Source organism: Phyllostomus discolor, chromosome 1, assembly GCF_004126475.2.
Source record: "Phyllostomus discolor isolate MPI-MPIP mPhyDis1 chromosome 1, mPhyDis1.pri.v3, whole genome shotgun sequence".
Taxonomy (NCBI): Eukaryota; Metazoa; Chordata; class Mammalia; order Chiroptera; family Phyllostomidae; genus Phyllostomus; species Phyllostomus discolor.
This window is the reverse complement of record NC_040903.2, coordinates 116,779,026-116,795,519: the sequence shown is the minus strand read 5'-3', so window position 1 is coordinate 116,795,519 and position 16,494 is coordinate 116,779,026. Positions and strand designations below refer to the sequence as shown.

Genomic DNA, 16,494 nt, shown 5'->3' with positions numbered 1-16,494 from the left:
GATGGTTAATTGCATCTATTTGATGGGTCTATGGAGTGCCTGACATTTGGTCAAATGTTGCTTTGGGATGTGTCTGTGAGGTGATTTCTAGATGAAATTAACCCTTACATCAGAACACTGTGTAAAGCACACTGTTCCCCTCTAATTTGTGTGGGTCTCATCCAATCAGTCAAAGGCCTGAATAGAAAAAAGAGGCCAAGTAAAAGGCTCCTGCTGCCTGACTTTCTAAAGCTGGGACACTGGTCTTTTCTTGTCTGTAAACTTGGAACTGGAGACTGCTAGCTTTTGGACTGGAACTTAAACAATTGACTCTTCCTGAGCCTCCAGCTTGCTGACTGCTGATCCTGGGGCTTCTTAGCCTTCGTTATCATATAAGCCAATTCCTTATAATAATAGTTATGCTTCTGTGGAGAATGCTAATTAATGCAGTACTTTACTTATATTATCCCTCATTTTTATAACAATCCACAAGGGAAATAATCCCTTGTGCAGATAAGGAAATCAAGGTTCATTAAGGTTAACTGACTTGCCTAACACCATTCAGCTAGGAAACAGCTGAGTCTCAAGTGGAGTCCAGGTCTGTTTGGCTCCAAAGTCTGTATTCTTCCCTTTCATGGCATAACAAATATTAATTCTTTTCCCCTTCTGACAAACTCAGGTATTTATTCACTAAAACAGCCAAAGCTCAGGGTTCAAGAGTTGTCAAAAAACAAGTGTTTCATTTCTTCTGATTCTTAGTCCAAGATCTTGTTTAACTAGAATGACAGCCCATAGTCTCCCAGTCTTCTACTGTTTCTGCTCCTTAGCCCTAACTTTATTCCCAAGCGATTATACCTTAGGGTTAAAGGCCAGAGTCTTGGGATCAGTGGGGTCCACCACAGAGGGATAAGGCTCAAAGATGATGCTCTTTCTAGGGGACTCCAAAGCTGCCCTACACATGGCCACCAGCAGATCCACCACCTTAGGGGAAAGGAGAAAGGGTTCAGCAGAAGCTAAATGATTTTTTATAAATCCTTACCCAAGGATATTTTTTCATTGCTTTTTAGACAGAGAGGAAGGGAGAGAGAGAAACATCATGTCAGGGAGAAGCATCAATTGGTTGCCTCCCTCCCGCATGGACCGGTGATTGTCTCATGCGTAGACTAGAGACTGCACGTGCCTAGACCAGGAATGGAACTTGCAACCTAGGTATGTGCCCTGACCAGAATCAAACTGCAATCTTTCAGTTATGGGGCACAATCCAAATGAGCCACACTGCCAGAGTGCTAAATGATTTCTCAGTGCTGGAAGTCACATAGTGTCCAGGAGAGGTCTAACTTTTGGAGTCTCAGCATTTCTCCCTGCTCTTCTTTCTAAAAGCAAGTATGTTTATGGTTTTTGCATTAGAAAATATAAGCTCATTATAAATATTCAAGTAACAATGATTTAAAAAGTGCTTAAAGAAAAGATAAAATTTATCCCCCTGCCTCCAAACAAATCTCATTCCTTACAGATAAGCTGCTAAATTTGATGTATATCCTTCTAGATATTTTCTCTATGGAAATACTTATTTTATTAGATAGTCAATTTTAAAAAAAGAATTGCACTATACATACTGTTGTGTTTTTCAATGTTATAATATCCTTTTTTTAAAAAATGACTTATTTATTTTTAGAGAGAGGGGAAGGGAGGAAGAAAGAGAGGGAGAGAAACATTGATGTGAGAGAGATACATTGATGGGTTGCCCCTTTCACATACCCTGACTGGGGAATGAACTCAAAACCCAGGCATGTGCCCTAACTTGGAGACCTTTCATTTTGCAGGACGATGAAAGCCACACTGGTCAGGGCTTATATGTTACAATTTTCTATCCATAAATAATAGCTGTGTAGTATTTCCACTGTAAGGACATACCATAATTTAACTGGATACCCTATAGATGCAGTTGTACCCATATTTGTTTGTTTGTTTTTACTATTACGAATAATACTATCTTGAACATCCTTACATGTGGATGTTTTTCTGGAGGTTAAGTTCAAAGTAATGAAATCACTGGGAATGACCTGGTTCTCCAGCAGCTTTTCCCTCTCCCATACCTCTGCTCCAGTGGCCACCTCCTCTGCAGCTCCAGACATGACGCCCAGTGTGTAGAAGGAGAAAACGCACAGTTCACGAGTGCAGACGGCTGGCTGAATGGACATATTAAACACACAGTGGTGGTAGGAGAGGTGCAGTAAAAGGCTGTTGTAGGGACAATCCTGACCATAGACAACTCTAGAATGAGGTAGGAATTTGGGGCCCTTTATGTCAAGAGAAAACTGTAAATAAGTAAAGTCTTAATTAAAATGCTTTACTGGTAAGTTTGAGAATTAAGGCTGTCTCCTCTACGAAGCCTTCCATGACCTACCTAGGTAGCTATATGCTCTCCCTTCGGAGCATCACAACACCGCTCATATCTCTTCTATACACTTACAGTAAAGTATCTGTCTACTCATCTAGATTTGGAGTTCTTAAGGACAGCATCATATCCAATCATTTTGGTCAATATCTGATACCTATTTTTAAATGTTGGGTGGGGATTATATCTTCAAAAATATTCACACACCTGCATCCTTCCTAGCAGGACTATTGACATTTATTTAAGAAAAAACCATTATTTCTACAGTCTCAAAGAATAAGGACAGGATTTTACCTTTACCATAGACCCAGAAAGAAAGGAATAAAGGACAGATGAGAAGTAAAGGGGCCTTGGCTAAAGGGCAAAGGACAAGGGTCACAGAACAAGGGATCATACCTTGAGCATGGACCCATTCTGGAAGACATGCTGCTCATCACACACCACACAGTACTCATTCAATGTTGGAATCCTCTGCTCTGCATACTTCATGATCTAGGGAGAGAAGAGGTTCTACTCAGTCTCTTGGAAGTACAGGCCCAGATATGGGAACTAATTTGAACTTCTTTTCAAGGTAGTTTCCTCCCTCTCAGTCCCAAGCCTACAACAGAATCTCTTCTTGGCCCTAAACTTAGTTAAACTTAATGGCCTGACTCTAGAGCTAAGACCAAATATGAAGGGTAAAAACAAGACCAGCCATGGTAAGACCAGTCTTGACCTAGGTTAAGACTCTCCTCTTTACTACTTACTACCACAAGTAACTTCAGACAAGTCAGTTTACCTAGGCCTTGTTTTTTTCATGTATAAAATTGAACATTATTCACCTCACAGAAGTATTAAGAGTAATGAGGTGATTTCTGTGAAAGTATTTTTAAACATTAACAGTAATCAGCTATTAACATTTAACATTAACATTAATCAAAGTATTAATATTAAACATTAATCAAACTGTTAACATTAGTTGTAGTAATTACAGATTGTCCCTCTGGGATAGGTGAGTGTTGAGTCCATGATGAGATGATGGTGGGGGGGCCTGAGAAGGCATTTCAACCACCTAGAACATTTGGCCTATCAACTGGTCACAACCACAGATACAACTCTGTGCTGGGAAGAGAGAACAAATCCAGAGCTCATGGAGCAATATCCTAAGGTATTTTTTTAAACATTGCCTTAACATGGCCTTTTCAAACAGATACACTCTGTGTATAAAACAAGTTGTTCCCGTTTAATATTCTTTGGGGCTAGTAAAGGGACACACAAGGGCTTTTATTTATTCAGATTTACTGACTTCCTACTATGTACCCAGCTCAGTGAAAAGTCTCCTTGATTATGGAGACTTGATTATGGTAACAATATAAAAGGCTGTCTTCTCAGACCCAGTACTCCAATAGGGAGGTGTGGTGTGTATACAAATTAATTACAATTCAATGTAGCATACGGTACATAACACATAAGTGCCATATAAAACCAAAAGCATCATGACAGCTCAGAGAGAGGAGCTAGAACTTCCAGCTAATTAATTAATATACATATTGGAGTAACAGAGAATATTTAACGGAAAAGGTGACACTGAGCCTTGACTGCAATAGGCAGATATAGGGGAGGAAATCCAATGGAAGAATGACAAGAACAAAAGTAACAGGGATGCAAAAATGAAAGCATGTTCAGGGAATAAAAAGGTTTAAAAAAGAAGAAATGACCAGTAGTGGCTGAGCAATAAAAGAAGTCTACAAGGAAAACTGAAGAGTATTTGCGTGAGAATGTTGGGGATCATAAGCAAATCAGTCAATTACTTTCCTGTCTCAACAGCAAGGCATTTAAAACTCACAGTGCATCATTTGGTACTTGATCATAAGTGGTCTGTAAACATTCTTCCCAGTAATGCTGTAAGCTTCTTGAGAATGGGAACTATGCTTTTCTCCTATCCAATTAAAACTTAGTATAGTTCTGGGAGCAGAGCAATTCAGGAAATATTTAATTGACTAAGGAGATAGGAGACATTAGGTGATCAAATGGGTCAGACAACAGGGGAAAGGCTTTGGAATGAAACTTTGAACTTGATTTACCTGGACAAGGAATCCATATTCCAGAGTGGGGATGTTCTTGCAGTGACCACTGACCTGATTAAGAGTAAAAAGACCCCATGAGCCTCCTATGAAGCTGGCACCTAGACAGACCTCACTCACGCCCATAACAAAGTAGCTAAGCCCTGGCTCCAATCAGCCTAAGTACTTCCAAAGCTGGAGAGACCTTTAGACATTTTTCCCAAGGATTCTTGAAAAGAGCTCACCTATCCTTAACCTTAAAGGTGGGTGGACTAGGTTAGTATAGCAGCTGATTATCAAGTCTTAACCATAACCTAATAAAATTTTATGTGACATTTCATTGGGATGTCCAACCCAAGACTCTGCTTCATGGCCTACTCTCAGAGAAGCTTGCCAAATAGTTATTTATTTTTTTAAAGAGAGAAAAACATTGATTTGTTGTTCCAAATATTTATGCATTCATTCATTGATTTTTGTATGTGCCCTGACTAGGGATCAAACCTGCAACCTTGGCATATTGGGATGATGCTATAACCAAATGAACTACCCGGCCAGAACACAAATAGTTCAGGTATAAGTTTTCAGCTATCAAAAAATGTGTTCCATTCTACCTACTCATGCTACCTGCCCAGGTTTGATTTATGATGCCTAGAAAACCATATTCCCACCCCACTTTGATAAGCTATACTCTCACAATTCTACTCCCACCCTAGCACCCGAGTCAAACCCTCCCTAGCTCATGTACCAAAGGAGAGGTCCGTGCTGGGGGAGGGAAGCCCACGTGCTGGGAGCACAGGAGACCTGCCTGGGGGCTGGGTGGGTAGCCAAACACCTCCACTTTGGGGTTCTTCATGGTGCAGGAAATGGAACGGTTCATGAGGCGCCCAACCCGAAGCTCTGGTACAGCAAGTTTGCCTTTCAGCATGGAGTCCTGTATGATAGGGAAACTGGGAGACCTGGAGAGAGAGCAAGAAGTGGTGAAACTGGGGATTCGGTATGAGCCCTGGAAGAGGCCTAGAGATAAGTGGGTCCTAGGCCAGCATGAGGGAAGTGACTGACTTGCCTAATACCAAAAAGAAGCCAAAAAGAACATATGAGGAAAATTCTATTGTATCTCACCACTGTTAAAACAAATACGTAGATCACACATCTGAATTGATTTTTATGCCATTATCTGTGTGTTTTTCTGACTGGAACATGGAGGTTAGGCAGAGACCAAGCTTAGGTCACTCTATGGCATCTAAGCCAGGTATGGAATGCTCCCTTGAAAAGGATGCCTGTTTCATTTACTCAATGTGTGTGTGTATTTATATATATATATATTTATATATATATATATATATATATATAATGTAATTAAGTGCGCTAAACACTGTACTAAGCAAGTAGTTTCATTACAAAGAGACTGATGCATGACTGTCAACAACAGTACCTAGGAAGCTACAAATCTGGATCTGTATTTGCTTTTAAGATGATCAGAAGGCACGGGAGTGTGTGTGTGCTTTATTTATCAGATCACTGATTGATTATCTAGTTCTGGAAACAGAACTAGATAATACAGAGCAATCTCAGTTCTCCAACTTAATTCATTCCAGAGAAGTGTTCAAGAAGCAATTTGTTCAAAAACTGAATCTCCTATGCCATGTGACTGATCATACAGGTATCAGCATGAAAGGGTGGTGGGGCAGAGAATCAAGACCACAAGTTTTATTAGCTAATTGAGACATTTTTTCCATGAGCAACTCAGTCAAGAACCAAATTGTTCAAGAACCAAAGAAGTCTGAGAACTGAGGTTTGACTATAAATCAATGTACGCTTACATAAGAGCAAGGAGTTGGTGCCTATTCTGACTCTGCCTCCCTAGGATAAGAAATAGGATGAGGGTCAAATAAAGGAAGGATGGACAGATTAGCACACATTTCTCCAAATATATATCGTTAGTTAAGAACTGCGTTTTACATAAAGGACAAAGTATAAAAATTAGGGTCAGGAGTGGAATTAGCACACATAGGGGACTGGGCCGTGTGGGTACTTTTAGTAGTAAAAGGTACAGAATTTAGAGGACCCAAGGAGAGGACAGAATAAATAAATACAGGTAATCAGGGAGGTGGGGTAGGAGTTCAGACAACAGTAAGTGATTAGAGACGATCAGCTCCTGGAGGAGCACTTACTTGGGGATGGGTGAAAAGATGCTGAGGCCAGCTCGGAACTTCTTGATGGTACCAGTTGCCTTGAACCAACTGTGCCTCTTCTCCTGCTGGGACTTCAAGAAATCGTTGCTGAGATGTTTCCATTGTTGGGATGTGAACATACCCAGGATCCTAAAGAATCAAAGAAAACAGACTTAGGAAAGCTCAGGCAAGGAAATTGGTCAAGAAATGGGACTATGAAAGGCAACTAATCTAAAATTCGGACCTAGGGACTGCAAAGGTAGTTGTGGTGGGGGAATGTGTCTGAACCCTGCCCTGCCACACATGACCTTAGCACATGAAAACTTACTGTGCTATAGAGTACCTATTTACCCTAGGGTATTAACACCCACTCCCATTACCTGGTCTAAGGGACCAAAATAAATTATGAAATTCTTTGCCTTTAGATCTCCCTTTAGAGGGAGATCTCAGCTTTCAAAAAGCTGAGCTTTCAAAAGTTTGAGCCTTGGAATTCATTGCCAAGAATGACTATATACTGAGAGTGAAATAAAAGTAGTGGGAGAGAGGTGAGTATCACCTTCTACCTTGTGATACATGGGAAGTACTGACATTGTTAGGTTAAAAATTACATCTCCAAATCTGTGGTTTCCAACTTGAGCTGGGCCCTCAGCTAATCTTATCAATTCTGTCATTTGTCCTTGATCGGTTCTCTCTAGCATTACTCAAAGCTAGTGATTTTCAACCAGTGTGCCGTAAGAATTTTTAAACCATGCAGTACCTGACTATTTAGTGAGGAGTAGTGACCCCTTTTCCCTTAGATTATCAAATTAAAAAAAAATGACAACAGCCAACACAATAGCTGTCTGGTGTGACTGAATTAAAATTATACTCATTTTTTGTCAGACTGACAATAAAATGTATTTTTTGGTGTGCCATAGAGTTTTAGTAATTATGTGTGCCATGAAATGAAAAAGGTTGAAAATTGCTGCTCTAAGCTATTATCCTAATATTATTTATCACCTTTTTTAAGCAACTAACTTCACCTACAACAAATTACCTCTCTTCTAGAGAAAACCTAAGCCATCAGATATCAGCTTTCTTAATCTTCCACCCCTACTCCCAAATCATTTTCCATTTCCACCCTTACTTCGATCCCTCCATTCTCTGGAGACAAGGTAACCCTCTTGTTAAGGATCAGTTCCTCTGTGCTCTAGATCTCAGTCCCTTCTTGCCTCTTTAGAGGCCTTCATCCATCAACCATCCCTCTCTCCTGTCAATTCCTTGCCCAAAGTCTACAAAGTTTCAAGTTTCTGTCCCTCAGTCAGCTACCTCTCCCTTTTTCCCTCCTACCCTCAGCTAATTTTCTCAATCCATAGCTATTGTTTATACTTTGTTGCCAATCACTAACTTCTCAACATATTCTACCTTCACAACTTCACCACAATTGCTCTCTTGGTGATGCTAAATCCAACAGAAACTCCTAAATTCTCCTCTTATCCTCTCTGGAACCTGGCCCTCCTTGTAGCAACTCTCCACCTTGCATTCTGTATCACCTTTCTCTTCCTACTCTTCTCTAACTTCCCTGACCTACCCTCAGTGATTCTTCTTCCTCTGGCTACCCTGCTAATTTCTTGGGTACTTTGCCTGGGTGTTAAAGGGTGTTTTACCTTTGATCTTTTCAACCCCATCACACTCTCCTTTAGCAATCTCAAATTCCACACTCATTGTAATTTCCACCCATATACTGATATCTGTCACCCTAAAGTCTCCTGTGAGTACCCAATTTACATATCTATTTACTATGCTTGTCCACTTAAATATCCCAAGGTTACCTTTAAATAACATGTTTAAAATAGAATTACCCTCATTCCACAAATCTGCTCTTTTTTAAAATACAATTTATTGATTATGCTACTCCAGTTGTCCCATTTCCCTCCCTTCACTCTCCTCCACCCTGCATACCCTCTCCCACCCACATTCCCCTTTAGTTCATGTCCATGGGTCATACTTACAAGTTCTTTAGCTTCTACATTTCCCATACTATCCCTGCCCTCCCCCTGTCTATTTTCTACCTACCATCTATGTTTATTCTCTGTACCTTTTCTCCTTCTCTCCCCCTTCCACTCTCCTGTTGCTAATCCTCCATGTGATCTCCATTTCTGTGGTTCTGTTCCTGTTCTAGTCGTTTGCTTAGTTTGTTTTTGTTTTAGGTGTGGTTGATAATAGTCGTGAGTTTGCTGTCATTTTACTGTACATATTTTTTAATCTTCTTTTTCTTAGATAAATCCCTTTAACATTTCATATAATAAGGGCTTGGTGATGATGAACTCCTTGAACTTGACCTTATCTGAGAAACACTTTATCTGTCCTTCCATTCTAAATGAAAGTTTTGCTGGATAGAGCAATCTTGGAGGTAGGTCCTGCCTTTCATGCCTTGGAATACTTCTTTCCAGCCCCTTCTTGCCTGTAAGGTCTCTTATGAGAAATCAGCTGATAGTCTGATGGGAACTCCTTTGTAGGCAACTGTCTCCTTATCTCTTGCTGCTTCTAGAATTCTCCCCTTCATTTTAATCTTGGGTAATGTAATGATAATGTCCTTGGTGTGTTCCTCCTGGGGTCCAGCTTCTTTGGGACTCTCTGAGATTCCTGGACTTCCTGGAAGTCTATTTCCATTGCCAGATTGGGGAAGTTCTCCTTTATTATTTGTTCAAATAACTTTTCCACTTGTTGCTCTTCCTCTTCTCCTTCTGGTATCCTGATAATTTGGATTTTGGAATGTTTAAAGATGTCCTGGAGGTTCTTAAGCCTCTCCTCATTTTTTCGAATTCTTATTTCTTCATTCTTTTCTGATTGGATATTTCCTCCTTCTGGTCCACTCCATTGATTTGAGTCCCAGTTTCCTTCCCATCACTATTGATTCCCTGCACATTTTTGTTTATTTCCCTTAGCATAGCCTTCATTTTTTCATCTAATTTGGAACCAAATTCAACCATTTCTGTGAGCATCCTGATCACCAGTGTTTTGAACTATGCATCTGATAGTCTGGCTACATCTTCGTCGCTTAGTTGTGTTTTTTTCTGGAGCTTTGATCCGTTCTTTCATTTGGGCCATTTTTTTTTGTCTTGACGTGCCTGTTACATAGTGAGGGGTGGGGCCTTAGGTGTTCACCAGTATGGGGTAACCCAGTTGCTGGATTGTCACGCTGTATGTGGGGGAGGGGTTGAGAGGGAATAATGGTGCTTGTTCTGCTCTCTGCTGGCTTTCAGTCACTTCCCCCACTTCCCACAAGCAAACTGGCCCCTTCTGGTGCTGATTCCTAGGTGGGTTGGCTTGTGTACATTCTACGACCTGTGGGTCTCTCCAACGAATTCCCCTGTGAGGCTGGGGGTTTATCCCGCTGCTGACTCAACCCCCACAGGTGTTTTCAGTCAGAGGTTTAAGGCTTTATTTCCCCCCACCTGGAGTTCTGGGTTGTGTGGTCTGTCTCACCCCCCAATTGTTCCTCCTGGTTTAACTGTGCACGAATGTGGGACTGCCCACTCCACCAGTCGCCACCACAGTCTTGCCGGCCAGCTGCAATCTTGCTTGTCCCACTCCACAATCTGGCGCTGGGTCCTCCAGCCACGTCCTTGCTGCGAGTCCTCTCTGTCCACCTGTGTGTCTCCACCCCTCCTACCAGTTTGGATGAGTATGTCTTCTTTAACTACTTGGTTGTTGGACTTCCATACAGTTTGATTTTCTGTCAGTTCTGGTTGTTTTTTTGTTTTTAAATTGTTATTGTCCTTCTTTTGGTTGTGTGAGAAGGCACAGTGTGTCTACCTACGCCTCCATCTTGGCCGGAAGTCCCCATGCTCTTCTTCTTAAATCCCTATTTAAATTTGTAGTATTACAATTTACCCACACTTCTGGGATGCAAACCTAGGAGTAACTTTCCACTATTCCTTGACTTATGACCACAAACAGCACATCCAAATCAATCGTCAATTCTTACTGATTTTTAAAAATATCACCAATAAGATTTTTTTTGTTACTGGGGGCTCATATTCAGCAGCTTATTCAACTTTAGTACTTGTCTCATCAAGTGTAGTTTTTCCAGAGCTGCTACCTTCACCACAAAGCTCTATGAGTTTATCTAATGAAAACTTGGGTTTCTCCAGCATTTGACTTTTGTGATAAAGATATCATGGAGTGCCCTGGCTAGGTGGCTCAGCTGGTTGGAGTAATATCTTGTGCAGCAAAACCTTGCGGGTTCAATCCCCGGTCAGGGCACATACCTAAGTTGCAGGTTTGATCCCTGGTCAGGGAGCATCACAGGATGCAACCGAGTGATGTTTCTCTCTCTCTCCCCTTCCCTCCCTGTCTCTCTAAAATCAATACACATATCTGTGAGTGAGAATTAAAAAATAAAAAAGACATCATGGAATGGATAAATACATTGGCAAGCCTTTTCTATCTCTTTCCTCATGCTATCTGGAATCAATTTATTGACCATTTCTTTCAAGTCATTTGTCTGTACCTCTTGGGTCATGATTTCTATCATCCTCTTCTGGATTTGGTGGATCTACTGATGCTGAGAATAAATGGTCTTATGCATCTGATTATTTCATTTTTTAAGTAAAACAAACATAGAATAGATGAAGTAAATAACCATCAGTAGTCTTGACATCAACATGAACTTCAGTGATGGTCTGCCATTTTTAATCATGAAGCACATTTTGTCATGGGTAAGATCCATGCCATGGAAATCAGTCAGGCAGATTCTGACCTAAACATCCTCAGTAATTAGTTTGAATTTTCTAAATGCAACTTCATCATTCTGCAGATTAGCTAGGTTCATTTCAAAAACACAACCTTTTGAGACCATCAGATGTGATTTTGGATCCTTGAGTTCTCATGACTAGTGTGTTTCCAATATTTCTTACATTCAGCATCACTGGTACTTTCACGTCACTCCAATCTTTCTTAGGAAATGGATCAACCACTTTCCCCTTGGCTTCTTCTCTGCCGTCTAAGGCACTTATTCTTTCCCACCACCATGGTGCTGCTCAGAGAGCCAAAAGAGAAGTCTTATTGGTTTTACATCTCATGAACCTCTCCAGTGTGTCTCATCTCTATTCTTATCTACAGCCACATTTTGGTGCAGGTCCTCATCATCTCATGTGTGGACTTCTACAAAAGCCTCCTGCTAAACTAATTCTCTTTGTCTAATACCCTCCTACCTATTTTGCACAATGCTACCAGAATAATGTTTTTAAAACTAAACCAATTATGTCTTCTCTTTGCCTAAAAGCCTTCAATGTTCCCAGTGCCTACAATATAAAAGGCCAAGATCCTCTCTGATTTGGACCCCTTCCTACTTCTCTGGCTTTAGTTCCTACCACTCTTCCCTTGCATTTTAATAGCAATATTGAACTACTTGAAGCTTCCTATGTATATGCTACTTCATGTTACTGTACCCTAGCAAATGTTATTCACTCCTAGAGTCTGTCTACACAGGCAACTTTTATCTATCCTTGAAAACCATTAATCATCTCCCTTTCTTTCTTTCATTCATTCATTCATTGTCCTCTGCCTGCCACAGACTGAGTCACTCTTCCTCTGTGTTCTTTCTAAAACTTACATATTCTCTTATATTAGAACATGTATCCACTGGATTCTATTTGGAATTCACTGAGTAGAATCTGTAGCTCATTTTTCTTTGTATACCAAATACTTAGCAAGGTGCTCAACACATTCAATAAGCTGAAACTATCTGAGCTTCCAGGCCCCACTCTAAAAAAACTACAAGAGGAAATGTGAAGAGCATGGCTTTAATTCCAGGGTTGTACTTTTCCTTAAATATTAAATACTAATGAACCTATATTCTTCTCTCTCTTTTTTAAAAAAAGATTTTATTTATTATTTTCTCGACAAAGGGGGAGGGAGAGAGACAGGGAGAGAAACATCAGTTGGTTGCCTCTAACATGCCCCCAACAGGGTACCTGGCCTGCAGCCCAGGCACGTGCCCTGACCAGGAATCGAACCAGCGACCCTTTGGCTTGGAGGCTAGTGCTCAATCCACTGAGCCACACCAGCCAGGGAGAACCTATCTTTTTACCTTCAAGATGCCTCAAGGCACCCCAGAACCACAGGTTCCACTGCCTAACCATAAATTTGGCTCCCCAAATTTATTTGGACATATCTCAGAAAGACATTTTTGAAAAAAAAACCAAAAAACAAAAAACATTCCATCTGCCTATCCATCACATATGTCCATATCCAGAAAGATCAAAGTTCTTACTTTTTCAACTGAAGACCCAGCCCAAACCCTTCCTTATTCGATGGCTGGAAAACCTCAATTGACGGTTCTGCAAAGAGAAGAGAAAGTTCCTAGTATGTACATGTCTGTATCCTCTTGGGAGTCCAAAGCTCTAGCTCAGTGAACTAGCTTCTTCAGATTCTAACGGTACTCTAAACAATAGTGGTAAGGAAGGAAAACATATGAGGCAAAAGGTAGATTCTGGGAGCTGACTGACCAATTCAAATATTCTCAACTTCTATGAGGAAGCTGAGCGGAAGGGGAGGAGTAAATAATACCTGGGAACCAAAGAAAACAATTTCATTGACCAAGGATTTGAGGGGATTGCTATCAGGTGAGAGGAAATGAAGAAAGCAGTGAGAGGAGACTGAAACGCCCCTACCAATGGCCTGCAGATTATGTTGAAGGTCCTTGCTCCTAGTTTTTCTATTTTACTTAATTTAGGACTTTGGATTTGCTCACAGAGAACACACTTGGCTAAAGTCACTGCCCTTACCTGGTCCATCAAGGTACTGAGAAAGAGAAAATCGCAGCCTCAACACAATAGGTTCTGTCCGGAGGACCTTCCAAGCTGTAGAGACTTCCTCCTAAAAGCGTAAAGGAGACAGTTTCCAGTTTAGCAACACAGAGAAACAGGCTGGATGTTTTCCCTACACGACACACACATGCACACGGCAGTACACACCACTGTCTGCTTATGATCTAAAAGACAGGGATAGAGAGTATGTGCTCCAAAACAAGACTCCTGGCCAACATGACAAAATCCACAAGTCCAGCTAGATATGCTATTGGCAGGCACTAGTACCACTTACATCGAGGAAGCTGATGTTAATGTTGAGGTCAATGTCCACGTCATCGATAGTTCCATATTCTCTACAGAGATACAGGCGACCACAGGTGAGACTCATTAAGGGAGAAAGAAGGGAGCAGAGGCTGAAGTGCGGGAAGAACTGAGCCTGGGGCCAGGGAAGGGGGAATGGTAAAAAGGTAACTCTGTACCTAGGTTCTTAGCTACAGTCTCAAGCCACCTAATAATCATGGCCTTCTTCAGGCCAGAGGCCTTTCTTACCTTAAAGGTAAAACTATCAGTCTATAGGGGTCTAGGAGGACAAAAGGGAATTTCTAAGAAAAGTGGCTATACTTCCCTACTTTCTCCTGTTAGCCACACTTAGGTGCTCTGAGCAACTCTCAGTATCATTAAGCTTGTAATTAAATTTATTAGTGTTCACAGATCCCCTAACATACCATAAGAAGAAAAACCTCTAGCCTTTTAACAGCTTAGAAAAAAGTGGCTTGCTCCCCTGCCACCCTTGAAGTGGAATCCCACCTGATGGATACAGAGTTCTCACTGTAGATCTCCTTCACGGCTTCAATGTCTGCATCAAGCTGCGGGTGTCGATATAGGTCAGCTGCACAGCTCCCCTGAATCAGCAGCCAAAACAGCAGGGGATGGGGAGGAAGACAGAAAGTTAAAGAGAGGTTAAAAATAAAAAGAAGAAACACCAGGAACAGAAAAATCAAGCAGCAACAGGACATGTAGCAAAAGGCTGTGTATACAAAGGGGCTCTTGGAACCAGCCCTGGCTGGGGATTTCATTGACAGACCAGTCTCCCTACATCACCACCCTAAGATGTTTCAGTAGATCAAGTGCAGGTTTTGCTGAAGTTCACATCCTTAAGCCTCAGCTTTTCCTCTCTGATTCTGACCAGAATACATAGATGTCCCTTCTATGAGAATTTAGAACAGACTGAAGAGTACAGAATTTAAGGCAGAACTCAGACTGGTTCTGCCTTAAGAGTCTAACATTCCTGCTCAGGATTGTGCCTTGGATAGTGATGGCATTAAGCAATCACTGGCAGGGTAATTTTTAACAAAAATTTACCCTAATGATTGGAATGACCTCTCTGGCTAGTTAGTGAAAAATCAGAAAATAATTACTTCCAAATAAGAACACATGGGTAGCCCCCTATACAGAAGATGTAGTTTACATGGGGAAAGGTATGAATCCCAGGCAAGAACAAGGATATATCAGCTCTGACAAGACAATGCTGAGACCACACCAACACTGTATCTCTGGTCCAGAATAATTGCTTTCACTCTTGATGTTTCCAGAGAGTTCATTTCGATCATCCAACATGGATCTTATGGGCTGTAATCTCACCTGAACTCCATAGAGAAATTCCTCTGATTCATTATCTCCCTCTGAATCATCATCATTCCAAAACTGGCCTTTGATGTCCTAATAATGAGAAATAACAACACAACCCTTTATTGATCTGTTTCCCCATGGAATGGAGTGGGGTGATAGGGCGGGAAATAGATCCCCCAAAAGAAGGGGAGGTCCCTTGGGATAGCAATAATTGAGTCCCTAATCCCTTTATTTCCTTCACTTCACCCTTTGGAAGCATCTGAATCTCTTCCTAAATCTGGTCATATCCATGGCCTACCTGCGACTTGGTGGGATGGAGAAAACCAGTAGAGAACTTGGCCTTCGTAAATGTCAAGTATAACTGAGGATCTGGTAGCCAGAGTGGGAAGGGACGGAGAACAATTCAATGTCAAAGTTGATTTCTAGGTATATCTAGGGTGTAGTATAAGCTAGCACTTCTAGGATTATCTAGGGACCCCAAGCAGTTCCAAAGCATACCTAAACGCCCTTGCTTCTTCACTCCCTTTCTATCCCTTTCCTTCCCAAGAAAATCCCCCTATACATATACCAAGTAATATTGTTTCCATGCCCCTTCTCCTTCCTCTAACTTCAAAGAGCCACTCTACCTTCCAAAATGGTGGGAGGGAAAACACCAGGAAAAAATGAGGTCTGCTTTATCCCATCTACCCCCTGGATGATCAGTTGCAGAGGTGGGCAGTCAGTCCTCACCATTGGGTCAGTGGGTCACACACACTCCCAGGTCAGTGCTAGGCAGCACCCCTCCATACCACCAGCTGAACCCAGGCCGACGAGATGGGCATTTAGGAGGCCACAAAGGGAGGCAAGGGAGGGGTGATGTCAGGGGCTGACTGGAGATCTGTTGGGGATGGCAGGCTCTGCTGTGGTGGTGGCAACAAGTCACTGTCCTGTGAAAAGTAGACAACAATTGATTTCATCACCACTGAAAAGCTGGTGGTTTATACACAGACACACGTTTATGGATACTTTTATTATACATATGTACAGATACTTGTGCATAGAGACATACTTGCATGCATGTACACACACTTGTACACATAGTTCTTTAAAGATGATGAACCATGAGACACTACTGTTTCATTTAAGCTCAAGAGTTGGGATTGGAGCAAGTCCCTGCTCCAGTTCAGAACGCTGTATCAATGCTGAAACCAAAAGCAACAGTGGCAGGACCAGATACTTATGCTACTCTATCAGTTCATTTGGAACATTTTTCACAATACTAACATCCATCAGAATCAGCTTTTGGGGGGAGTTTTTAACTCCTAATTACTCCCCAAGTTGAGTCATTATCTCTTACTAAGCTTAAGTATCACTAGAAGCCTTTATATGACAATCATACCTAACTTAAAAAGTCCTCAACAATACTGAACACCCTCTGGTAGACACAGTTTGACCTGTTATGGCCAAAATAATGCCCTGGGCTCATCTTGGAAGCTACT

At 41.4% G+C, this 16,494-nt stretch overlaps 1 protein-coding gene across 8 annotated transcripts in view; it reads right to left on the bottom strand.

Annotated features, from left to right (window-relative positions):
• The window catches only part of PARP6 (poly(ADP-ribose) polymerase family member 6), a 31,835-nt gene that overhangs the window by 12,311 nt on the left and 3,030 nt on the right, over positions 1 to 16,494 (bottom strand). For 4 of the 8 annotated variants that reach the window (XR_003684093.2, XM_028505878.2, XM_028505880.2 and 1 more), the window contains exons 3-15: positions 15,746 to 15,942; positions 15,263 to 15,385; positions 15,029 to 15,106; positions 14,195 to 14,289; positions 13,680 to 13,740; positions 13,364 to 13,454; positions 12,850 to 12,916; positions 6,591 to 6,740; positions 5,165 to 5,375; positions 4,441 to 4,494; positions 2,774 to 2,869; positions 2,076 to 2,168; positions 835 to 960 (exon numbers count right to left, since the gene is read on the bottom strand). Coding sequence is in view for 7 of the 8 variants with exons in the window: in XM_028505878.2 (XP_028361679.1) it covers positions 835 to 960; positions 2,076 to 2,168; positions 2,774 to 2,869; positions 4,441 to 4,494; positions 5,165 to 5,375; positions 6,591 to 6,740; positions 12,850 to 12,916; positions 13,364 to 13,454; positions 13,680 to 13,740; positions 14,195 to 14,289; positions 15,029 to 15,106; positions 15,263 to 15,307 (1,167 nt within the window). In the remaining variant the exon portion in view is untranslated. The remainder of the gene's footprint in view (positions 1 to 834; positions 961 to 2,075; positions 2,169 to 2,773; positions 2,870 to 4,440; positions 4,495 to 5,164; positions 5,376 to 6,590; positions 6,741 to 12,849; positions 12,917 to 13,363; positions 13,455 to 13,679; positions 13,741 to 14,194; positions 14,290 to 15,028; positions 15,107 to 15,262; positions 15,386 to 15,745; positions 15,943 to 16,494) is intronic. The other 4 variants (XM_036028336.1, XM_028505883.2, XM_028505886.2 and 1 more) reach the window with 3 other exon arrangements.